Source organism: Felis catus, chromosome D2 (assembly GCF_018350175.1).
Source record: "Felis catus isolate Fca126 chromosome D2, F.catus_Fca126_mat1.0, whole genome shotgun sequence".
NCBI lineage: Eukaryota > Metazoa > Chordata > Mammalia > Carnivora > Felidae > Felis > Felis catus.
The window spans coordinates 62,056,710-62,082,500 of NC_058378.1; the positions used below are offsets into that span (position 1 = coordinate 62,056,710).

Here is a 25,791-nt window from a genome sequence, read left to right on the forward strand (position 1 = left end):
AAGAGAGAGCTCGGCCTGTCGGCTGCCCGCTTCAGGGGCCGCCGGCCGCGTCCCTCGCCCGGAGTGGCCGCCGCCCCAGGAGACTCGCCGTGACACGGGCCTAAGCCGCGGCGGCCGCGGACGTCCGGACCTCTCGGACCGGGTCGGGTCGGGGCGAGCGTCCGGGCAGGTGCCGCCCCCTGAGGGCCGGCCGGGCGCGCGGCGCCTACCCGCGCGGCCCGCGGGCCGGGCTCGGCAGAGGGGCCGCCCGCGCAGCACCCCCCACCGCCCCCCCTCCCGCCCGCGGGCCGGAGCCCGAGTAGCGCGCCCCGCCCTCCCCGGGCACGGCCCGGCCGGAGCGGCGGGAGCCGGGAAAGCCCGCGCCCGCCGCCGCCCGCCGGGCTCGCGCGGCGAGGAGGGAGGAGAAACTTTGCTTTTTATTGTTGCTTTTCGTGCTTAAGTGCGAGGAACTCTGCCGGGAGGAAAAATGTCCTTCTTCAATTTCCGTAAGATCTTCAAGTTGGGGAGCGAGAAGAAGAAGAAGCAGTACGAACATGTGAAGAGGGACCTGAACCCCGAGGAGTTTTGGGAAATTATAGGAGAACTGGGCGACGGAGCCTTTGGGAAAGTGTACAAGGTAAGAAGGAGAAAACGGGAAGTGGCACGCACTTGTAAGACAAAACAGCCACCGGTGCGGAGTGGCACGAGGAGTTCTCGCTCCCCTTGTCCCTTCCCTGCCTCTTGCCCCTTCTCTCTGACTTCGTCAAGGTGCGTTAGAACTTTATTTGGGTTTATCATCCAGGGAGTAGCTAAGACAGTGGAGCGTAAGGTTGAACAAAATGGGGCCTGCATGTAGCTCAAAGAGAGATTGCTAAAGGGAGGCCGGGTTGCAGAGGCTCCTCTGTCAAACTTTAAAGGAAATGAGGTGTTCTTTAATTGAAAGGAGGGGTCTGCCGATAGCCCTCAAGTGTTTTAAAATCAGACACTCAGTGTGCCTTTCAGTGGACTTATGTTTGTTTACGAGCTGTTTGCGTTCGTTTAGCTATGCTTGTGCCGAAGCAGTTCCCTCTTTAGGATCCAGGGCTTGTGTCTGGTTTTATCTGTCGCTAGTAAGTACATAACCCATCTTCTGAGATGAGAGCCAAGCGCTCCTTGCAGGCTAGTCTTCAGTTGGTTGCTTGACAACATGCTGTAAAATGGAATGGAATGGAATTTCTGATAGAACAGAAATTTTCCAGAAGGAAACCTGCATCTGGTACTGGTTTCTAAACATAATTACAGCGAGCGTGGAGTAGAAGTCACTACCAGCGCTTAAAAAATTTAAAAAATACGTACACACCCATCTTTTAATATATACATATATATTTATTTCAACAGAAAGAGTTTTGATGTTGCAACGTGAAGGCATTAATGTTAACTGTTATTTCATCAGCAGTATATGAATGATGTCACTGGAACATTTTCATCCTGAAGGGTGAGGTTTTTATGAGACACAGTTCAGGAGGAAGGACCCACAGGGTTGCCTAGAAGTGAAGCCATAAATAACTGACGTTTACACAGGACTTTGTAGTTTCCAAGGCACTTTCTCATAATTTGGCCCCCGCCAAAGGCCTGTGAGGTAGGCAGCTCAGTGGTATCTACATTTCACAGATGCGGACACTGAAACTCAGAAATGTTTCTAAGTCACCCCAGTCAGTCTAGATTTGAACTCCAGATTCTGGCCCTGTGTTTACGTCCATTGGTAGAAATGATAGTATTTTTCTCCTTTGCAAGCACCATCATGCTTTTGCCTTTGCCCCGCCTCACATGCATCTCACAGCTCCCAATCCTTCCCATTTTCCACTCAGGCCGAAACAGCCACTCCTCTCTCTGTGCTTTCAAAACACATTGTCACATGGCTGCTGTAGCATTTGTTACATATTGTAGTTAATGATAAGAACAGGCCCAAGACTGTGATATACAGTTGGGTTCATCTGTTGCCGTAGCTCATAGTGCATCTCTCTGTGTTAATTTGTTGAATTGAAAGAATGTATGTTACCTGCATGTGAGTTCTGTGGAAGCTTTCATACTCTGGGAAAGTTGGCGAAATAAACGTGCGGGTTTGTGTGGAGGGTAGAATATGGGCTGCAGCAAGAGCTTACAGCACAGTGTGAGATACTTAGAGTGCAATGTAAGAGCGTTTAGTGCTGTGGGAAGATCACTCTTGGGAGTCAGGAATTGGGTTGTAGTGCTGGCTGTCACAAACCAGCTTTGTGGTCTTGCACCTTCCTTTTCTTAGCTGGAGAATCATGGACATCCCTAAATGTTTGTTTAGCTTCCTTCACTTCGTTAACATTACTGTGAGTATGCAGTTACCTCAGGCAAAAATAAATCCTCAAGGCACCTGGAATGCAGTAGTTAGAAGGTGGTAGGTGATTATGAACAGTCTTCATGGTATAAATGTTTTATCAAATAGAAACAGTGTAGTATTAAGACCCTGGCTTCGGAGTTGGACTGTATCTGGGCTCTCTCAAGTAGCAGCCTGTGACCTTGGACAAGTTACTCAACCGTTCCATGTCTCACTTTTCTCATAAGACTCGCTCCTCAGTCTGTTGAGAATTAAAGGACTAAATGTAAGGCATATGGGAAGGGCTCAGCAAGTGGTAGGAATTACTATTATGTTTAGAACTCAGAAGCAAGATACGGTTTGGGACAGGAAAAGAGGCCTGTGAAGGTACTAAACCATTTTCTTGTTTTCCCAGGGCACAGACAGATTGTGGGGACATACTCATAATGCTCAGTGATTTAATTCTTTAATGACACTTTCTGCAAAATGCAACACACCTTCCTATAATGAAACATCAATTGAAAATTTTCTGAAAAATAAGGAACTTACTCTATATAGTTGAACACTGTAAAATTGTGTCAAAGGTAATATTTGTGGGCTTGATGACTATTTTAGTGTGACATTTGAAGAACGTGAGTTCTTTGCATTTTACTTTTTCATTTCACAATTCTGTGCTTCTGAGGAATGAGCTCTGAGATTTTATTTTAAAAGAAAATTTAAAATTTAAACTTACCTGGCCTGTTGTGCAACTTTTTCCGAAAAACTTTTGTTTTCCAAGAGCTCTAGAAATTCTAAATCTATATATTTCCTCTGTGTGGAGGAATAAGCTATCAAAGCTTTATATCATACATACAGTAGTATGCGGTAGAAAACTTTCAAAAATTGATTCAAACTATCATTTGCTTGTAAAAATTAGTAACTGTCACCAAGATTAAATGGTAAATAGGTAATCATCTTGTGTATATAATTTAGTTTATTTGAAACATTTTTTTCTATCATATAGTTGTATTCCTTCCATTCAGTTCAGCACTATATAACTGTAACAGTTACTTTCTTGTCCGAAAAATCTTCACTATTTTAAACTTATTTTCGCTTTTTAATGTGGTATTGACATATAAACAAAGTTATATAATACCAAAGTTTTTTATGTTTGGATTTTTGTTGCTTTTAACAGAAAAAAAAATGACATAAAGTTACGTATTAAATGGAAGCTGAATTCCTGACCGTGTGCTGGATGAGTGATTCTTTTTATGGCTCTGATGGGCAAGTGCCTTTTTAAAAAAATAGTGAAATACATATGTGCTGTTCATTTTTATCGCTTAGACCTGTAGTTTATTTCCATTCTCAGAAATAGAAGTAGAATTGGGTTATAGAGTAGCATATCTTTAATTTCACTAGTGATACCAAACTATATCAATTTACGTTCCCACTAGGAACGTATAAGAAGTTTCTTTCTTTGTATTTTTGCCTACAGTTGGTGTTGTCAGAATTTTTAATTTTTGACAATCCAATGTTATGTTTTTCATTATTATTTTAATTCATCTTTCACTATTAATAAGTAATTCTTTTCATAGGTTTATTGGTAATTTGGATTTCTTCTTTTGTGTTCAAGTTTTTTCATGTTCCTATCGGATATCCTTTTATTGTTTATTTGTAGTATATTCTGGATTTTAACCATTTGCTGGTTATAGTTATTGCAGATACATTCTTATTCTCTGGCTTGTCTTTTCAGTTTCTTTATGGTATCTTTTTATGAACAGGAAGTTCTTGATTTTAGTGTGGTGTAATTTGTCAATTTTTTTCTTTTCAGTTAATACTTTTTGTATTATGTTTAAGAAATTATTTCCTAACCTGAGATCATGAAGATAACCACTTGTATTATCTTCTAAAAGGTTTATAGTTTTGCCTTTGACAGTTAGGTATACAACCCACCTGGAATAGGTTTTTGTAAATGGTTTGAGGTAGGGGTCCAATTTCATTTTTTTCCTTATCTGAATACCTAGTTATCCCACAACCCATTATTGGGGGTAAACTATCTTCTTACTGCTCTACAGGGTCCTGTCTATTATGTAATGTATCTGTCTGTATGATCTTGATTGTCTTCATTGATGTGTTTCTGTTCCCTTACCAATATCTCACCATCTTAAATAGGAAAGCATTAAAATAAATTTATGCTAGAGTACAGCTTCCTCATGTTCTTCATCAACAGTGTCTAGTATATTCTTGGCTCTTGGTGCTTGTATGGATATTGTAGAATTAGCTTAAGTTCCACAAAATTCTACTGTGAGTTTTTTTTTTTTTTTGAGGGATGATTTTGAAATCAATTTTGAAAAAATGAACATCTCTATGATATTGAGGCTTCCTATCTGTGCATATGTTTTCTCTCTAGGTCTTCTTCAGTATCTCTCAATAATAGGTTATAAATTTTCTCCCTAGAAGTCTTGGGAGCTCAAACTACTTCAAGAGTGTCTTAAATGTTTTGTTTTTCCTATTGGAGTTTCCTCCTTGATTTGGTTGTATACAATCATCAGTAAGTCTTCTGAGAAAGGATCCATGAAAGGTACATTTTTTAAAATGTTGGCTGTTTGAATATATCTTTATTATAATGTCATACTTGATGTATAGTTTGGTTATAGAATTCTAGTTCAAAAATAAGGGTTTTTTAGAATTTTAAGGACTTTTTCCCATTCATTCCCTTTTATCTTCAAGCGCTGATGTTAAAAGTCCCATACCATTTTGTTTAGTGATTCTTTGCGATCTTTTTCTTTTCATCGTTTTTAAGATTCTCTTTTTATTCTGTTTATGGTGATGTACTTTGATATAGGTTCTTTTCCCCCTTTCATCTTGCTGGCCTCTTGGTTAGTTCTTTCAATCCAAAAACCTGTATTCTTTGATCCTGTGACTTTTTTTTAATGTTTATTTTTGAGAGAGAGAGAGAGAGACAGACAGACAGACAGAACACAAATGGAGGAGGGGCAGAGAGAGAGAGGGAGACACAGAATCCAAAGCAGGCTCCAGGCTCCGGGCTCCAAGCTGTCAGCACAGAGCCGAACGCAGAGCTTGAACTCACGGACTGTGAGATCATGACCTGAGCTGAAGTCAGAGGCTTAACTGACTGAGCCACCCAAGCGCCCCAAGTCCTGTGACATTTTTATGTGTAATTTATTTGAACTACCCCTCCAGGTAGTGGTTCTTGCTATGGTCTCAGGATTTCCGTCGTTTCTAAATTCAGTAGGTACTTATATCATATTTGTATTCTCAGGGGCATTTGAGACACTTGACCAATTCTTTATTATTTATTTATTTATTTTTAATTATTCCTTTTTTTTTTTTTAACGTTTATTTATTTTTGAGACAGAGAGAGACAGAGCATGAACGGGGGAGGGTCAGAGAGAGAGAGGGAGACACAGAATCTGAAACAGGCTCCAGGATCTGAGCTGTCAGCACAGAGCCCGATGCGGGGCTCGAACTCTCGAACCGTGAGGTCATGACCTGAGCCGAAGTCGGCCGCTTAACCGACTGAGCCACCCAGGTGCCCCTTGACCAATTCTTTAAAAACCTCAACTTTTGATTTTTAGATCACCACATTCTTGATATTTTTCCCACTTGTGTCTCTACTCCTCAGATGCTTTTGCTGGCTCTTCTTTCTCTTTCTGACTTTTAAGTGTTGGGATTTCACAGGACTTGGGTGTAGGTCCCCTTCTCTTTTTCTTTTCCTATGAGAATCCATCTTCTCCTATGGCTTCAATTACCACCTAAATGCAATTTATGTCTCTACCCCAAGGCCTCCCTTTTGAACTCCTGACCCATGCAGCCAAGTATCTGTTAGAGATTTCCACTTAGATATCTCATAGTTTTCTTAAACAACAAGTCCAAAACATGAACTAATTGAACTCGTGATGTCAGCTCTGTATTTGCTTCTTTTATGTTTTCCATTCAGTAATTGGCATCTCTGTCTACCAGTTGCACAGACCAGAGACCTGAGGTCATTCTTAACACCTCCTTCTTCCTTACCTACCAAACCCAATTAATCACCAAGGCTTGTTAATTCTATCTATTAAATATTTCTTGGGGCGCCTGGGTGGCTCAGTCACTTGATGTGACTGACTCTTGTGTCTGACTCTTGATATTTGCTTAGGTCATGATTTCATGGTTATGAGATTGAGCCCCATGTCAGGCTAGTGCCTAGCATGGAACTGCTTGGAGTTCACCCCCTCTCTCTCTACCCTAGCTGGCATGTGCTCTCTCTCTCAAAATAAATAAGCTGAAAAAAATATTTTAAAATATTTCTTGAATCTGTCTCCTTTCTTCATTGTCATAATACTAGTCAAAACTGCCACTACCTAGACTTTTGCAAGTTATTGGTTTGTTTCAGGCTTCATATATATGTAATCATACATGTGTTCTCTTGTGTCTGGCTTCTTTTGCTCCACAGTTTCATTTTTTTTTTTTTTTGGTATAGGTACCCATTTGTACCAGCACCATTTACTGAAAAGACCATCCTTTCCTTACTGCTTTGTGGTGCCTGCATCATATATCAAATGTTCATATATACATAGTATGTATTTCTATGATGTTTATTATTTCTTTAGGACAAATTCATAGAAGAATTGCTAGGGCAAAATAAATGATCATTTATCAATGGTTACTGTGAAATTATCCTAGAAAGGTTGTGCAAATTTATTTTTCAATTAATTTTTAATCACACAAAGAATTTCTATTTATTGTAAAAATTAACTTATTAGAAATAAAGTTAGTTTTCTTTGACCATTACTCCAATTATTGTTCCTTCCATTATCTCCCTAGTTGTACCTATTATTATCTGTTTCATGTACATGTTTCCATATTTTTTTATGTACTTATGTAGATGTACATAGGTTCTACCTACTTAGACAACCCAACAGTTGGTCTTTTTCTGTGCCTTTGTTCCTTAACTTGAATTCAGTGTTAGCCCTTATCCTTTAAAAAAAAGTATTTACTTTTTCAGTAGGCAAAAGAGTATCAGTTTATTTCATTTTCCAATTTTTTTGACTTTACACATTTTTAAAATCTATCCATATTCTAATAGAGTTTGTTGATTTGTAAATATTTTTTATGTACTATGGAAATGAACACTTTATCATAGATGCTGCAGTGTATAGTTACCTTAGTTTATGGTACTTTTAAAAAATTTTTTTATATTTATTTATTTTTGAGAGTGCGCGAGTGGGGAAAGGACACAGAAAGAGAGACAGACTCAAGCAGGCTCCAAGCTCTGAGCTGTCAGAGCAGCACCCCATGCAGGGCTCAAACTCACGAACCATGAGATCATGACCTGAGCCAAAGTCGGATGCTAAACCAACTGAGCCACCCAGGCACCCCTTTTTGATATAAAGATGTATTCTTTTCCTTATTCTACAAAACCTGTCAATATGATACTTTTTTTTCTTTTTGCTTTCGTGCTTAGAAAAACCTTCCCTACCCAGAAATTAGATAAATGTTTATCTATATATTCTTCTAGACTTCTTGATAGTTCAGTTATAAGGAATTTTACTTTTTGTTTATCTGAAATTTAATTTTCTCTGTGGATTGATATGAGGCTCTCTTTCTACCCAAAAAACTAATAATGTAATCATTTCCAGAAATTTAAATGCTATTATTTTGAAAATATAGCAAAGTATAAAAAATACATAAAAATAATTCTACCATCCAGATAACTTTTGTTAGCGATTTTTTAAAAACTCAAGAGGGCATTAATATGGTTAGATTTTTGAGCACTATAAAAAATGATAAAATTGAAAAATAAAAGACTTCCCACCAGTTCTTTTTCCTAAATGGGAAAGAATTGTCAAATGGGTTTGTTTCTGGTAGTTATATTCATGTCATAATTCTGGAACTACTTTTGTATATATCATAGGAATATTATAGGATAGAGCAAATGAGTTGTTATGTTGATTGTTTTGCAAATATTTATTTTTGAAAGAGAGAGTGCAAGCAGGGGAGGAGCAGAGAGAAACAGAGGGGCAGAGAATCTGAGGCAGGCTTCAGGCCCTGAGCTCTGAAGCAGGCTCTGAGCTGTTAGTGCACGTGGGGCTTGAACTCATGAACCGTGAGATCATGACCTGAGCTGAAGTCAGATGCTTAACTGATCAAATCACCCAGGTGCCCCGGTATATTGATGTTTTAGAAATTAGGGTTGAAATTCTGGGAAAAAGGAGTTAGAAACTTGGAAAGGAGAAAAGAAAGAACCCTGTGATGTTGATTTTTGAATTGGAAGTTTCAGTTTGAACTTGAGATAGTACACACACACACACACACACACACACACACACACACACACACACATATTCCTGTTTTCCCTGAAATGGCCTAGAAATAATTACATTATAACTAGCATTCCCAGCTCTTGGCTTCTAAATACCATTCCACAGTAAAAAGAACCAGGGCTCATTGAAATGGCTAATCCACGTCTGGGGTAGGGAAGTACAGAAATAATTGAAAAGTGAAAGCTTTCCCTCTAGTCCTTTTTTTCCCAAAGGAGCCTGGAATATACCAGAAAGCAAGGACATGCTCAAAAATTAACGGAGACATGCCAAATGTTCAGGGTAGTTTGAACAAATCTATCAATGATAAAATAACAACTTAATAGAATAATGGTAGTTAATATATAAAGATTGATAAGATTGGAAAAACCACTATTTTGCAACCACACTATAATAATTTAGGCAAAGATTATTGACAGATGCTAAGATTATTGTGTAAAAAGTTTTGGAGGAGCAGGATTTATATACATGGTTTGAAATTATCACCCTTTAAAGGTACTTTTTACAGTAGAGAGATCTGATGGATACTGTCTTAAGTGATCAAATCTAAGGTTAATCACCAGTAATAGGACAAAGTGTCATTACGTGTCTTCTAATGTAATTTGATGAGAAATATATAATCACCTAATGCAGTATTCTTGTCAAAAATAGTTAACTTGAATCTAATATGAAGAATAATCAGACAAATCCAGATAGTGGGACATTCTACAAATAAATGGTTTGGGTTTTTTAAATTTTTTTTTTTCAACGTTTATTTATTTTTGGGACAGAGAGAGACAGAGCATGAACGGGGGAGGGGCAGAGAGAGAGGGAGACACAGAATCGGAAACAGGCTCCAGGCTCCGAGCCATCAGCCCAGAGCCTGACGCGGGGCTCGAACTCACGGACCACGAGATCGTGACCTGGCTGAAGTCGGACGCTTAACCGACTGCGCCACCCAGGCGCCCCTGGGTTTTTTAAATGTAAGCAATGAAAGATTTTTCAAAGACATTTGAGGAAATTTAAATATGGAGTATATATTAGGTATATCAATATTAAATTCTTTTGGCATGATAATTGTAGTTATGTTGGAAAACGTCTTTGTTCTTGGTGGACATATGCTGAAGTTTTGGGAAGTGGAATGTAGCTTACTTCCAGATGGTGTAAGTAAAAAAGGAATGCCTGTATGTGTGTGCTTGTGTGTACATATCTATATGTAAAATGTATGTGTATGTATGCTTTGTGTGAGAATGAGAGTACCAAATGTGACAAAATGTTAACAATTGGTGACTCTTGGTGAGGTGTATAGGTATATGAATGTTTACTGTTCAGTTCATTCATTTTCTCTGTAGGTTTGAATTTTTTTAAATAAAGTGAGGGGTCATATTTTATCGTTTAAAAATTTTTAATTGACATACAACATTATATTAGTTTCAGGTGTACAACACAATCACTCTATATGTGTATATGTTGAAAGTAATCACAGTAAGTCAAGATTTGTCACCTTACAGAGTTACAAAAAAAATTTCTTGTGATGAGAACTTTAAAAATATTTTTGTCATGTTTATTTATTTTTTTAGAGAGAGAAAGGGATGGAGGGAGGAAGGGGCAAAGAGAGAGAATCCCAACCAGGCTTGTGCTGTCAGTGAGGAGCCAATGCAGGGCTCAGATCCACAAACCATGAGATCATGACCCAAGCTGAAATCAAGAGTCAGACGTTCAACCAGCTGAGCCACCCAGGTGCCCCAATGGTGTATTACATGTTTAAAAGTTGTTCTGTGCTGACAGCTCAGAGCCTGAAACCTGCTTCACATTGTGTGTGTCTCTCTCTCTCTGCCCCTCCCCCTCCCTCCCTCCCTCCCTTCCTCTCTCTCTCTCTCTCTCTCTCTCTCTCTCTCCCTCTCCCCCCCCCCTTCCCTTCAAAAAAAATTAATAAAAATGTTAAAAGTTGCTAAGAGACTAGATCTTAAAAGTTGTCATCACAGGGGTGCCTGGGTGGCTCAGTTGGTTGAGCATCCCGACTCTTGGTTTCGGCTCGTGTCACGATGTCATGGTTTATGAGTTTGAGCCCCGTGTCTTCTCTTTGTTGACAGCACGAGCCTGCTTGGGATTTCCTCTCTCTCTCTCTCTCTCTCTCTCTCTCTCTCTCTGCCCCTTCCCCACTGAATGTTCACTCTTTCTGTCTCTCTGAAAATAAACAAGTAAACTTATAATACAGCATTGTTAATTCTAGTCACCATGCTGTACATTATATCCATGTAACTTATTATTTTATAACTGGTAATTTGGTACTTTTGACCTTCTTCCCCCATTTCTCCTACCCTTACCCCCTGCCTCTGGCAACCACCTGTCTGTTGTCTGTATCTGTGAGCTTGGTTTTTTGTTTGTGTTTTTAGATTCCACATATCAGTGAGATCATATGGTATTTGTCTTTATCTATCTGACTTTTTTCACTTAGCATAATGCCTTAAGTTCCAACCATGTTGTTACAAATGGATCCACATAACCTGGGTCATACTTTTAAATACTCTTCTGCACCATTACTTTATTTCACTTAACAGTTTCCCTTTTCACATTTTCTTTCTCCCTCCATATATTCATTTTTTCTCTCTTTTTCTATGAAAGGAGAAAGAAAGTCTCCTTTCAGTCAAGTAATTATTTTTATATCATGCTGTTAAAGTTATTTGGCATTTATTAAATATTATGCTTTCTACTCAATACCACATGAAGTCTAAATTCCTAGCACATAGACATTTATGTTTTAAAGAGGTAACTGAGACTTAGGATTGTAAAAATAACTTTAACATGCTGGCTTTTCTTTTTTCTTTCCTTGTAAAATTCATGGTGAGTTCCTTACCTTAACACCATGCATTTTAGTCCTTTATAATTTTAGATTTCAGAATATTTGTGTGGAAATTATCATCCCTAATATATAAAAACCTTTATTTTTCTTGAAATAAGTGAGAAGACTGTGTGATCTGAGAAGTGGTGAAACATTTTGGAAAGTGCGATTTAGCCAATGTTATCTTATTATTGACATCATTTTGTTGGTGGTTATCTTGACCGATCAAAGACTAAGTTTTGAATAAATAACCAGAACATGGGATGCTTGAGTGGCTCAGTCGGTTAAGCATCTGATTCTTGATTTCAGCTCAGGTCATGATCTCAAAGTTTGTGAGTTTGAGCCCCACATGGGGCTCTGTGCTGACACTGTGGAGTATCCTTGGTATCTCTCTCCCTTTCTCTCTGCCCCTCTCCTGCTTGCATGCATTTGCTTGCTCTCTCTCAAAATAAGTAAATTAACTTTAAACAAAAATAACCAGAACAATATAAATAAAATGGTGTTTTGAAATATAAAGAGAATATAAGGTGTATTCCTTTCACTTTTGCAGAATTGAGAAAATGACATTAAAATGGTTTTTTGAGAAAGGATTTCTGTAATATTTTACAGAAATTATGGAAAGCGCATGTACAGTCAGTACTCATTATTTGCAGATTCTCTATTTGTGAATTTGTCTGTTGTTAAAATATATTTGTAGCCCCAAAGTCTGTACTCAGTGCTTTCAGTCATTTGCATGTATGTGCAGGGCTGCAGAGAGTGAGTGTGCACATTCCCAGCTGAGATGTAACAAGAGTGACACTCTGCCTTCTTGTTTCAGCTCTCACACAGCTTTGACTGGAAGATGAGAGACAGTAGAGGGCAGTGCAGTGTAGTGTAAGAAGTCTGGCTTTGGTCCCACTTGGATGGGATTTGAATTGTAACTGTACACCTATTTTGGGGCTGCCTCAAGCAAGGCACTTCTGAATCTTGTTTTCTCCTTTGTAAAATAAAGAGGATGGAATCTCCCAGGATGAATTATTTTTAGGATATAAGGTTATAGTCTATATCAGATATGTTTGTTTGTGTACATATTTCTCCTAGGAGCAATGGGTCAGTATTTGCTAACAGTGTTCATACCCATAACTACTTTACGTCTATAGCGACTTTAGAGAACATAACTACCACAAATCATGGAAATCAACTGGATGTCTTTACTAAGTGATGTTGAATAATTTTACTTATTTGACACTTGTTTCTATCAAAATCTTACCAGGACTCTGAAGAGATCACTAGAATTAGCCTATAATCGGAAACAGGTAGGAAACAGGTAGCAGTAGTATCAAAAGTCAAACCGTATGTTTTCTTCAGTGCTGTTTCCTCTCTTCTCACTTAACAGTTCTTTGGAACTCTAGATATTTATTACCTAGATACTTCATACTACTCTGTTCCTTCATTCTCTCGTCTGTCACCCCGATCAATTTTAGAAGGATTATGCCAACTATTAAATTATTGTTTTTCAGCTCCAAACACACCCTTCTCTGCCCTGCTTTGTAATACTATTGTGAGATTCTGCAGAACTCATTTCTACCTTGCCAGATGCTCACTTTTAGGTTTCACAAGTACAGGGTGCTAGAGGGAGGCTGCAAGGTGGAGGAGGAAGAAGGGACTCGCGCCTTTCTCTCTGTTTCTTGAGGGCTCCCTGTCTGCTTTTCTGTTAGTGTGACCACCATTCTGGTGGAGTTCTTCATCCTAGCAACAGCAGTTTCTCTAGATAGCAGCAGTTGAATCCAGTTAATAGTTTTTCCGGTACTCAAGAGCTGGCCTCATAACCCTTCATAACACCAGCTGCAGTTGGCTAGCCCCCCTTCCTCAAAAGGTACCCCAGTCCCATAGGACCCCTCTTCCAAAATCAGAGAGGTTGACACCAGCTGAGCAGCACTCTCCTCAGGGATCTGAGTTTCAGCTGTTTAGAACCTTCCCTGCAAGCCTCTGGGTTTTTGTTTTTTGTTTTTTTTTTTAATTTTTTTTTCAACGTTTATTTATTTTTTGGGGGGGGACAGAGAGAGACAGAGCATGAACGGGGGAGGGGCAGAGAGAGAGGGAGACACAGAATTGGAAACAGGCTCCAGGCTCTGAGCCATCAGCCCAGAGCCTGACGCGGGGCTCGAACTCACGGACCGCAAGATCGTGACCTGGCTGAAGTCGGACGCTCAACCGACTGCGCCACCCAGGCGCCCCAAGCCTCTGGGTTTTAATAATTCCAGTCTCTTACCTTGACTCTAGTCCTGTGGGTGGTAGCTTTCCCCTGTAGTTGTTACATCCCTCATTTTTCTCATTCTTTATCTTTTTAGTTGTCTACATATCAACATAGTTAATAATGACATTGTCTCTATTAAAATATATTGATTTCTTCTTGTGGTGGGGCCTTTTCTGATACAAAGATTAAATAAGTTAATAAGTGGAGAGTGCAGAGAGCAATGTTTGGTGCAAGGTAATTACTCAGGGAATAATATCATCTAAAGCTTAATGGATATTATTATATAGACTATGATACTTGGAAGAATTTGAGATTTTATAACCTGTTTCTTTGCAAAACACTGAAATTTCCAGTTTAACTACATAGCTCAAAAAACATAATCATTGAATTTATTAATCTTGATATGCTTGTCATCTTCTCGTGAGGTCTAACTTAACTACCCTATTTAAATTGTAACTTCTTTCCTGTGTACCTGCCCACTCAGCCATCTCCTCATCTTTCTTATTACCTTCTTTTTTCCGTAGTATAATTACTAATATATTCTTTATTTCCCTATTGACTATCCTCTCCCCACAGTTATAAGTATCATGAGGGCAGAGAGATTTTTGTATATTCTTTATATTGTCCGTATCTGGAACAGTACCTGACACATAGAAGGCATTCAATAAGTATTTATTGAAAGAATGAATTGATTTTAGCAGATCAGCTCTTGAGTACACTTTCAGTAGATCTTTATACTGTGTTTCTTTCCTACAACCATGTTTGTGGAATGTTGTGTTTGTGTTTCTACAGCTCTGACTAGTGTCTTGTATGTAGTTGATGTTTATGAACTATGATTTTGATTGTTTGGTTTTTGTATTTTGTTGTGGTTGTGTATCTTTATACACTGGACAGTTAGGGTCTTACCTCTTGGTAGGAGGAGGAATAAATACCTTTGAACTCTCAGCCTTTAGACAAATCATCCAAATCAGTAAATCACTCTCAGTGATTATTGAAGTGATTGAATTAATTTCTCTCTTTTTATTTTTTGTCTTTTAGATTCTTTTTAATTAATTTGTTCATTTTTATTTTTTGGTCTTCCCCTTTTGATTGACTAACACTTCTGTGTTACTAAAAAAGTCATCTATATTTTCTGTGCTGGTGTTTCAGTTGCCAGCTGAGAATTGTATTGAAATATATTTCTCATTATGTAAGTATGAAAGAGCTTTAGAAAATGTAGGAATATAGAAAGAAAATAAATGAAGGTTTAAAAATCACTTATATTCTTACCACCCAGGAAATAACCACTGTTAAAACAAGTGTAATATAGAGGATATAGTTTTTACCCTGCTTCTTTTAGAACATGAAACCAGTTCAGGAAACTCATTGTTTTCCCTGCAGTCACTTACTTGTTTATATAATGTAGCCAGGCTTTATTCATGATCCATGAAAATAAAAACATACTGATTTTTAAGTGATCATGACTGATCTTTGAAAACTTTTTATCAGAAGTTACATCTTATTTATCTATTTATGAGAGAGGGGAGAGGGTGAGAGAGAGAGAGAGAGAGAGAGAGAGAGCGCGAGTGAGCAAGCCAGGGAGGGGCACAGAGAGAAGGAGAAAGAATCTCAAGGAAGGACGTGGGGCTCGAACCCACGAACTGTGAGATCATGACCTGAGCTGAAATCAAGAGTTGGACACTTAACTGACCAAGCTACCCAGGCACCCCAGTTATATCTTCTTTAAATTAATATCTGGGTATCCATTATTCCACTATTAACATTTGTTTAGTTATTACATTAAATCTTTATATGAAGAATTTTTGTGCTTTTAGTTAGGTGAAGCTGTTTCTTTTTTTAACATTTTATTTGTTCAAAGTATAGTTTCACACATTTACCAGTATTTATTTCAATTTTGATTTTCCGAGTTCTCTAGAACCAGATCCTGATGAGTAATCAAGTTATTTCCAAGCAATAATGTAAGAGACACTATATTTTCTTAAGTTTATTTATTTTGAGGGTGGGGGAGGGGCAGGGAGAGAGGGAGAGAGAACCCCAAGCAGGCTCAGCACTGATAGTGCCCCACTGTGGGGCTCAAACTCAGGAACCATGAGATCATGACCCAAGCTGAAGTCAAACTCTTAACTGACTGAGCCACCGCAGGCACCCTGACACACTTTATTTTCTAATGTTACTTTCATTTATTACTTATAGTAAACCAAGTGGTACCTTGTTGGCTTAATTTTATCCAGAGGAATGGAATAATGAAATTTGTTACTATAAAGAAGTTTAGAGAGGCTCCTGACTGGCTCATTTGGAAGAACATGTGACCCTTGATCTTAGGATTGTGATTTCAAGCCCCATGTTAGGTATAGAGGTTACTTAAAACTTTAAAAAATTGTATTTCTTAAAAGAACTTTAGGGGCACCTGGGTGGCGCAGTCGGTTAAGTGTCCGACTTCAGCCAGGTCACAATCTCGTGGTCCGTGAGTTCGAGCCCCGCGTCGGGCTCTGGGCTGATGGCTCAGAGCCTGGAGCCTGTTTCCGATTCTGTGTCTCCCTCTCTCTCTGCCCCTCCCCTGTTCACGCTCTGTCTCTCTCTGTCCCAAAAATAAATAAATGTTGAAAAAAAACTTTAAAAAAAAAAAAGAACTTTAAAGTTTATCTAGTGTTAATTATTTTTTCCATTCCATTTACAAGGCACATCTTTAAAATCTTAAAGGACATCAGTAGAAGCGTGCAGAAGCAGGATGACTTTTAACCCCACATGGTCTCCTAAGGGCTCATATATTATAGTGTTTCTGTTCAAGGACAGCTCCTCTGGTCTTTTTCCTCCCAAAGTATTACAGTAAAATAGTGAGAGAACTGCTTACCTCTCACTGGCTTGTTTCCTCTGGCTCAGAAGACGATGAATTCTAATTATCACTGGCTCCACTGTAGTCTCTTTCTTTGAGAGACAAACTTGATACCATGTTTCATTAGTTGTGACAGACTTTTTTACTTTTTGACATCTTTGGAAGGGATATGTCTTTTATCCAAAGATGCCTTCGTATTTTTGTTGGCCAGGGTGGAAGTCGTGCTCTCTTTGTCATTGCCTGTGCATTGTGAACTTAGTTGTATCCCTAGTGTCATGTAGTTGCAGCCCCTTGATGTTTCAATCAGTAAACTATTTAAGTGCCTTTGGAAGAAAGAATGTGAGGACTGATTGTTATCTAAAAATCTTGTAGCACCTGTGTTAAGATCAAGACAGTATCAGTATTATAATTGGAAAACGGGAGTCTATGGTTTCAAAGAAAATTTTGGTGACAGTAGTAAGGGAGCACTCTTTTAAGAAATGCTGCATCACCAAAGCTTTTAATGGCCAGAGAATGATGTCCTGTGGAAAAACAGAGACATTAGATAACTGAGTGACAAAGTGTTTCAGAAGTGTTCAACTTAAATACCAAAAGGCGTTTAATTTCTCACGAATGCACAAGGAGAATGGATACATATTAACCATCTTTGTCTGAATGTGTCCAAAAGAGCTCTTTAAAAAGGTATAAGAATTCAAAATGATAAAATCTTGTCATAGTTTAATTGGCAGATTTTCTTCCTTAGTGGAACATAAGATAGTGGTGCATCTTTTTTTTTTTTTTTTTTCCAACACTTATTTATTTTTGGGACAGAGAGAGACAGAGCATGAACGGGGGAGGGGCAGAGAAAGAGGGAGACACAGAATCAGAAACAGGCTCCAGGCTCTGAGCCATCAGCCCAGAGCCCGATGCGGGGCTCGAACTCCCGGACCGCGAGATCGTGACCTGGCTGAAGTCGGATGCTTAACCGACTGCGCCACCCAGGCGCCCCAGTGGTGCATCTTAAAAGGCATCCTAGATTTGACAAAATGTGGTAGATCAGACTATTCTTCTAGAGTGGTAGTGATGACCAGTATAAAGTTCTCTTTTTATCCAAAACATATTTTCTGAACCCTGAGCCTTAGGGTTATTTAATTACTTAAGTAGTAATTAGTATTACTTTTTACTTTTGTTTTTTCTTAAGTAAAACATAGCAACAATCTACTTAGGAAAATTACCATATACAGGCTGATACCTGCTTTATCTTTTCATCATTTCCAAGGTTAGATAATAGATCCCTAAGAAATCTCCCGTATACTGATACAATTTTTGGTACTTTATTGCATCTGTAAAAATAATCCATTCATTTAAAAAATTCAAACAGTATGAAAAATACAAAAAAAGTAAAAAATACTTGAAACTCCACCATTCTCACTGATGATGTCTCTCCAGATACTTCTTGTGCAGCTATTTGTATGTGAAAGTGGATGTATACTTTCTGTAAAATTGCTTACCTCTCATGTTTAGCAAGTTGCCTTTGTTCCATTCAGTGTTATATTATAGCTATTGTTACATCTGAAATATTAATTGATTAGTTATTGATTTTAATGGCTGCATAATTTTCCATTGTAGAACTGTGCTGAATTATTTAAGCAGGTTCCTGTTAATGGACATTTATGGTCATTCAGTTTTCTTTACTCTAAATAGTGTGTTGATGAATATTTTTGTGTATGCATATTTTTTATTTTATAAAATTATCTCCTTATGATAAATTCTTAAAAGTAGGATTTGGACATTATATATTGAAATTTTTATTAGTAGCTTTTAAAAGTTTGGTATTTTTTTTAAAGGGTAATAGATGCAGTTTTGCTGAAGCAATGATAATATATAATATTGAAATGTCTTTTAAAAACCTACTTAGTATTTTAAGATCTGATTCCTAATTTTTAAACAAATGATCTTGGCTCCTGTAGCATACTTGGAAACCTTTCATTTATAATAAATGGAAGTGAAAAGTTATTCAACCAAAGAAAGAAAATGGAAGAGTTAAAGTACTAAGTACAAAGAAAAATATAGAAAATGGAAGGAAGGAAGGAAGGAAGGAAGGAAGGAAGGAAGGAAGGAAGGAAGGAAGGAAGGAAGGAGAGAAAGAATGGAAACGTTACCGTACTAAGTATAAAGAAAAATAAACTGATGGAAAGATAGGAAAACTGGAAAGGGTAATAGAATGATTCAGATAAAGAAAGGGTTTTGGAAACAGACCTAGATTTGAATCCTGATTTTGCCTCTTACTGCATGACCTTGGGGAAGCTTTTTGATTTCTCCAAGTTTGTATGTCCCCCTCTAAGGATAATAACATATCACATAGTTGGTGTGAGGATTAAATAATAGGAATAATTATAGCTAACATTATTGAATTCTTACTATCTGTGGCAGGCATTTTATTAAATGTTTATATGTATTTTTTTACTTGGCTAATACTTATCTTAATTTTCACAAACTTGTGCGATGTTAATATGTTTTACTGATAAGGAAACTAAAACAGAGAGATTTTTTAAGTTGCTTCAGGCAACATAGTAAGTGGCAGAATCAGAATTTGAACTTTGTCTGACCAGTAGAGCCTGCAGTGTAAAACACTATTCTATGTGTATACAAAACACTTAGCACAGTGCATAGCATATGTGAGTTAATATACATGTTGAGGCTATCTTTTATTTATTTATTTATTTATTTATTTATTTATTTATGTATTTTTAAAGATTTTTTTTTTCAACGTTTATTTATTTTTGGGACAGAGAGAGACAGAGCATGAACGGGGGAGGGGCAGAGAGAGAGGGAGACACAGAATCGGAAACAGGCTCCAGGCTCTGAGCCATCAGCCCAGAGCCTGACACGGGGCTCGAACTCACGGACCGCGAGATCGTGACCTGGCTGAAGTCGGACGCTTAACCGACTACGCCACCCAGGCGCCCCGAGGCTATCTTTTAAAAATAAGCATGTCAAGAGAATGAGAAGACAAGCCACTGACTGGGAGAAAATATTTGCAAAAACATATCTGATAAAGGATTGTTACTCAAAATATATAAATAACTCTTAAAACTGAGCAATTAGAAAATCAACAGTTTCATTAAAAACTGAGCCAAATATGGGGTCCCTGGGTGGCTCAGTCGGTTAAGTGTCCGACTTTGGCTCAGGTCATGATCTCATAGTTCATGAGTTTGAGCCCCGCATCATGCTACGTGCTGACAGCTAACACCTGGAGCCTGCTTCAGATTCTGTGTCTTCTTGTCTCTCTGTCCCTCCTTGCTCACTCACTCTCTCTCTCTCTCTCAAAAATAAATATTAAAAAAATTTTTTTTTAAATGAGCCAAGTATCTGAGCAGACATCTCACTAGAGAAGGTGGCCAGTAAGCATATGAAAGGATGCTTATATTATTATATATTAGGAAATTGCATATTAAAAAAGGAGAAACCACTGCATACCTTTAGAATGACAAAAAATTCATACTGACAACACCAAGTGCAGACAAGCATGTGTGGAGCAACAGGAACTCTTGTTCATTGCTGGTGGGAATGCAAAATGGTACAGTTTGGCAATTTCTTATAAAACTAAACAGAGTCTTACCATATGATCTAGAAATTGTGTTCCTTGGTGTTTACCCAAAGAAGTTGAAAACTTAGGTCCACACAAAAACCTGCACATGGATGTTTATAGCAGCTTTATTCATAATTGCTAACACTTGGAAAGATCCAAGATGCTTTCAGTGGATGAATGGATAAACAAACTGGCACATCTATATGTAATGGACTATTTAGTCCTAAAAAGAAATGAACTATTAAACCATGATAAGACATGAAGGAAATTTTAATGCATGTTACTAAGTGAAGGAAGCCAATCTGAAAAGGCTACATACTGTATGATTCCAGTTATGTGATAATTCTAGAAAAGCTAAACTGTGGATGCAGTGAAATGATCACTGGTTGATAGTGGTTAGGAAAAAGGGAGGGATGAATAACCTGAGCATAGAGGTTATTTAGAGCAGTGAAAGCATTCTGTATGATATAATGGTAGATACATATCATACATTTGTCAAAACGCATAGAGTACACACTAAGAGTGAATCCTAATGTAAACGTGGTCTTTGGGATGATGTGTCAATGAAGGTTCATCAGTTGTAACAAATGTACTACTGTGGGGCAGGATGTTGATAATGGGAGAGGCTGTGCATTTGTAGGGGCTGGGACTACATGAGAACACTCCAGCTTTGCTGTGAACCCAAAACTACTCTAAAAAGATAAAGTTTATTTTAAAAAGAAAATAAAATTTAAAAAGTCAAGTATACATTATAAGTGTGACACTTGTGATGCTTTCATTTTTAGGCTCAGAATAAAGAGACCAATGTTTTAGCTGCTGCAAAGGTGATTGACACGAAATCTGAAGAAGAACTTGAAGATTACATGGTTGAGATTGATATATTAGCATCTTGTGATCATCCAAATATAGTCAAACTTCTAGATGCCTTCTATTATGAGAACAATCTTTGGGTAACTATTTTCTATTGATATTATTATAAGAGCCAAAATGAGTTAATTGTCTGAAAGAGATTTCTAAGTTGTGGTAGTCTATTTTATGTATTATCTCTTCTGTTTTATTACTTATGTTACTTGAATGGGAGTTGATCTGATGAGAGGGTCATTAACAACATAATTATCCTAGCTTCAGCAGATGTTCAGATGAATATTTCAAATGTTTATTTCTGAGAGAGACAGAGAGACAGAGCACGATCAGGGGAGGGGCAGGAGAAAGGGAGACACAGAATCCTAAGCAGGCTCCAGGCTCTGAGCTATCAGCACAGAGCCTGACGTGGAACCCACGAACTGTGAGATCATGACCTGAGCCGAAGTTGGACGCTTAACCAGCTGAACCACCCAGGCACCCCTCAGATGAATATTTCAGATTGTACAGTATTTCATGATTGTTTGACATTGGACCCAAACGGAGAAACTTGGTTAAGAATATTAAATTTTCTAAATTATGAAATTAAATGAGTTTTCTTGTTTGTAATTTAAATTTAGGCATTTAAATTTTTTGGAAATTTGTTTTCTTAGAAATTGTTTTAAATTTCTTATCCTAGACTTTTTGTAAATCGTAATAAATTACAGAATACTTATTATAAATATTAAATATTTATTTTCTATTCACCAGACTCACCTTTGAATAGTAGTAGCTAAGGCTGAATATATAAATTTTGTTCATTTTTAGAAAACATTAGGCACAAGTGCATATAGAAATAAAATATTTACTATAATAGCTGGTCAACCATTTGCTCCAAACTGACACTCATTTAATCAAGATGGCTTTCTGAAATGGAGTTTCTTTTCTCCTTGAAGGACAGTGCTATGAGAGAAATGCTAAGAGTATGTAGTAGAAGTAATATCTGATTAGAAATCAAAAGCCCTATATTTTTTGATCCTGGTGTTGCTATGTTGAATAAGTCAGTTAACCTTTGAGTGTATTTACTCATCTATAAGATGAGTAATGACCTATTTTTCAAATGATATAATGAATTTGAAAACCATCTGTAACTGGCAAACACCTGTAAAAAAATAAGAGTATTGTTATACAAAAGGGAAAAAGCAGGAAGCTACACAATTTGACAAGCTAAGTAATTAAAAAAACTATCTTATAATTATCATCAGTGTGGTGTCCTCTAATATAGTTATTCAGGGCTCTAGCAGAATGTTCCCGGAGATTCTAATGAAAATGAATTCCTAGATAATAACCAGATAAGATCTTTACTTGAGATTGTTGCAAAATAAAAAGTTGGACAACTGTGAGATATAGTCTAGTGGGAGAGATTGATATTAATTATCTATAATTAATAATTCAATGAATTATGATATATATAAAATTACAACTGTGATGGGATAAGAGAGAAATGTACATGGTGGTATATACCAGGGAGATCTGGGAAGGCCTCCTTCAGGATGTAATCATTGAACTATGATCTGAAGCTTTGTGTATGTCTGTGTGTGTGTGTGTATGTATGTGTGTCTGTGTGTATTTTAACTAAAAGAAGTCTCTTAAGTATTTTTAGGATTTATTCCTATTAGTAAAGTTAAAAAATAGATTTGATCACTTAAAACACAGTAGTTACATTAAAAATGAGTATAATAAAATCTGTCGGTGGTAATGAGATGGATATATAATACTGTCCTGAATAAAAATTGTGTACCTAGTAATTTTAGAGAAGCAGGGACACTAAAAATGGTGATTTAAAAATGTACATATGTCTACAATGTGTTCTCTTTGTGCTTTCTCAAGATGTGTATCATTAAGACTTTTTAAACAAAAAAAAAACCCTTTATGGTCAGTGTAATATTGTTTCCATAACCTAGTTATTTATCTTTTTGCTAAATTGAAGAAAAAATACTCACTGTCATGTTAGACACATGCTTTTTTTGTTTGCCTGCAGATCCTCATTGAATTTTGTGCAGGTGGAGCAGTGGACGCTGTGATGCTTGGTAAGCATCTTTTTATTCTTTATTTTGTTTATTTTATATTTTAAGTTATTAAAGGATTTAAAACATTTATACATATATATCTTATTGAGTGAAGTTCAATAAATTAAGAAATCAGCTTAATTACATTTTATACTTCTAAATAATCGTTACAAAATTTCTAAAATGAAATGTTAAATATATGAGGAAAAGTAATCTTTGCAGATATTTAGTTCTTCTAAAATGAATTCATTGTAAAAAAAAAAATTCACTATGTGCAATCTTTGACAGTGATGGTAAAGATATATATATTATATTGCCGATGTGTTTTCACTAGATAACAATGCAGATTTGTTTACCCTTTCCTTACAGAACTTGAGAGACCATTAACTGAGTCCCAAATACAAGTAGTTTGTAAACAGACTCTAGAGGCTTTGAACTATTTACATGATAATAAAATCATCCACAGAGATCTGAAGGCTGGCAACATTCTTTTTACCTTAGATGGAGATATTAAGTTGGGTAAGTTTCTTCCCTTAAATAAAACATTTGAATTTGTGCTGAGACTTTGCTCTATATGTATGTGACTTAATACTGTTTAGTTATGGCTTAAATATGTAAAACATGGAGAATTACTCCATGTTAATTTTTTAAATATTTAAATATAAATAAATAGTGGATAAATAATTATTCATTAACTCCCATAGTATAGACAACTAATGTAAAGATGCTTCAAAAAGAAAGGATGGATTTCATTTTCAAAAAGACAAGCTTTAAAAAGACTGTTTGGGGTGCCTGGGTGGCTCAGTTGGTTAAGCATCCAGCTCTTGATTTTGGCTCAGGTCTTGACCTTACCTTTCATAGGATCTAGCCCTGCGTCAGGCTCCAGGCTGACAATGTGGAGCCTGCTTGGGATTCTCTCTCTCTCTCTCTCTCTCTCTCTCTCTCTCTCTCTCTCTGCCTCTCCCCCACTCAATCTTGCTCTTTGTCTCTCTCTCAAAAAATAAATTAATTAAAAAAAAAATAAAAAGACTGGTTAATTATTTTTTACCCTAAATTTTTGTATGTAGACTTAATACTTATAAATGTAACACATTTAGAATATGAGCAGATATGTCAGACTAACTTAGTTTTATCTTCATTTCCAAAACTCTAGTGGGTTTCTTTTCCCATGTTTAGTTTTATACTCTATTTTATAAATATGGAATCTTAGCTACACTAACAAAGTAGATCTGAAATGGATGCCTAAAATAAGTATTGAGGACTAGAATTTTTAATTTTGTTTTTTACACTGAGGAAATAAATAACTTCATAAGAAATAGATGTAGATTTTAGATGGAAAACGGATTAATTTCGTATGTACACACATACAAATGGAAGATACAGCCCTCTTTAAGTGCCCCCAAGATATGACTTTTTAAAATATTTTTAATGGTTATTATTTTGAGAGGGAGAGAGACAGCACAGCAGGCGAAGGGCAGTGAGAGAGGGAGACACAGAGCACAAAGCAGTCTCCAGGCTCTGAGCTGTCAGTACAGAGCCCAACACAGGGCTCGAACTCACAAACCATGAGATCATGACCTGAGCCGAAGTCGGGTACTTAACCAACTGAGCCACCCAGGCACCTTGTAGATACAAATTTAAAAATATATATATCTACTGCTGAAGGGGCGACTGGGTGGCTCAGTTGGTTGAGCATCTGACTCTGGATCTCAGCTCAGGTTATGATTTCATAGTTTGTGAGTTCAAGCCCCATGTCTGGCTGTGTGCTGACAGTGCAGAGCCTGCTTGGAATTGTCTCTCTCCCTTCTATCCTCCCTCTCTTTCTGCCCCTCCCTTGCTCATGCTCACTTGTTTGCTCTCTTTAAAAATAAATTTAAAAACTTAAAAAAGATAAGTAAAAATCTAGTGATGAAGTCTAAATTTGTGTAATTTGGAAGGACATGGAAAGGACAGAATATATTTAAAAGCCATCTTGATACCAGTGATCATAGTCATTTCACTTCACTTTTTTCATGACATCAAACAGGTATAATTTGATATACTAAATTTTAATCTTTTTATTATGAAATAAAGATACAGAAAACCACAAGAAATTGTGTAGCTTAGTGATTCTGTAGCATTGTAGATGATAGCTTTGTAACCACCACCTAGGTCAAGAAATAAAACTTTGTCAGGCACCCCAGCAGGTCTTCCATGTGTCCCATCTGAATCACTGTCCCTCTCTTCTCCACAGGTAACCTTTATCCTGACTTCTATAGTAATTACTTCCTTGCCTTTCTCTTTGGCTCTATCACCCAGTGCTCATCTCTCAAGTTTAGATGTGCTCATATTTGAAATCTGATTTTCTTTTTAAGCCTCTTAATTTATAGGTCTCCCCTACCGGCCATCTCTTTCTTTTCTGTACATTTTATTTATGGTGTGCATTCCCATGAGTGCCAAAATTGGTTCTTTGGGGGCAAAAAAGATCTTAGATATTACAATGCTTAGTAACTCTGCAAAGGCCCACGCTACACAAACAGTATATCTGTGGCGTTAAAATTCCAGTGGGGGATTAGAGGATTCGGAAAAAAATGTCTAAAAAGGCTCCTTAGGAGCATGATGATGAAAAAAAGGTTGAGAAACACTGATCTATGAGACCTGAGTGTTGGACCTGTAGAGTTTCCCTCAACCTGCATTTTGCTAATTGCATATTCATGATCATTTGTAGTAAGTTCCTCTGTGTATTTCCTTCAGATTTGCAGATAAATAAGGCCTCATCAGTCTCAAGTTTGATTGTTTGGCAAGACTATATATAGGTGGTTTTGTGTCCTTTCA

The 25,791-nt window shown here is 37.3% G+C and overlaps 1 protein-coding gene across 2 annotated transcripts in view; it reads left to right on the top strand.

The window, feature by feature from the left end:
* The first annotated feature begins 459 nt into the window (after positions 1–459).
* Positions 460–25,791, top strand: part of SLK (STE20 like kinase) — a 57,679-nt gene continuing 32,347 nt past the window's right edge. For both annotated transcript variants that reach the window (XM_019813784.3, XM_011287641.4), the window contains exons 1-4: positions 460–616; positions 20,854–21,018; positions 22,950–22,998; positions 23,347–23,496. In XM_019813784.3, the coding sequence (XP_019669343.3) occupies positions 467–616; positions 20,854–21,018; positions 22,950–22,998; positions 23,347–23,496 (514 nt within the window). In that variant the 5' untranslated portion in view covers positions 460–466. The remainder of the gene's footprint in view (positions 617–20,853; positions 21,019–22,949; positions 22,999–23,346; positions 23,497–25,791) is intronic.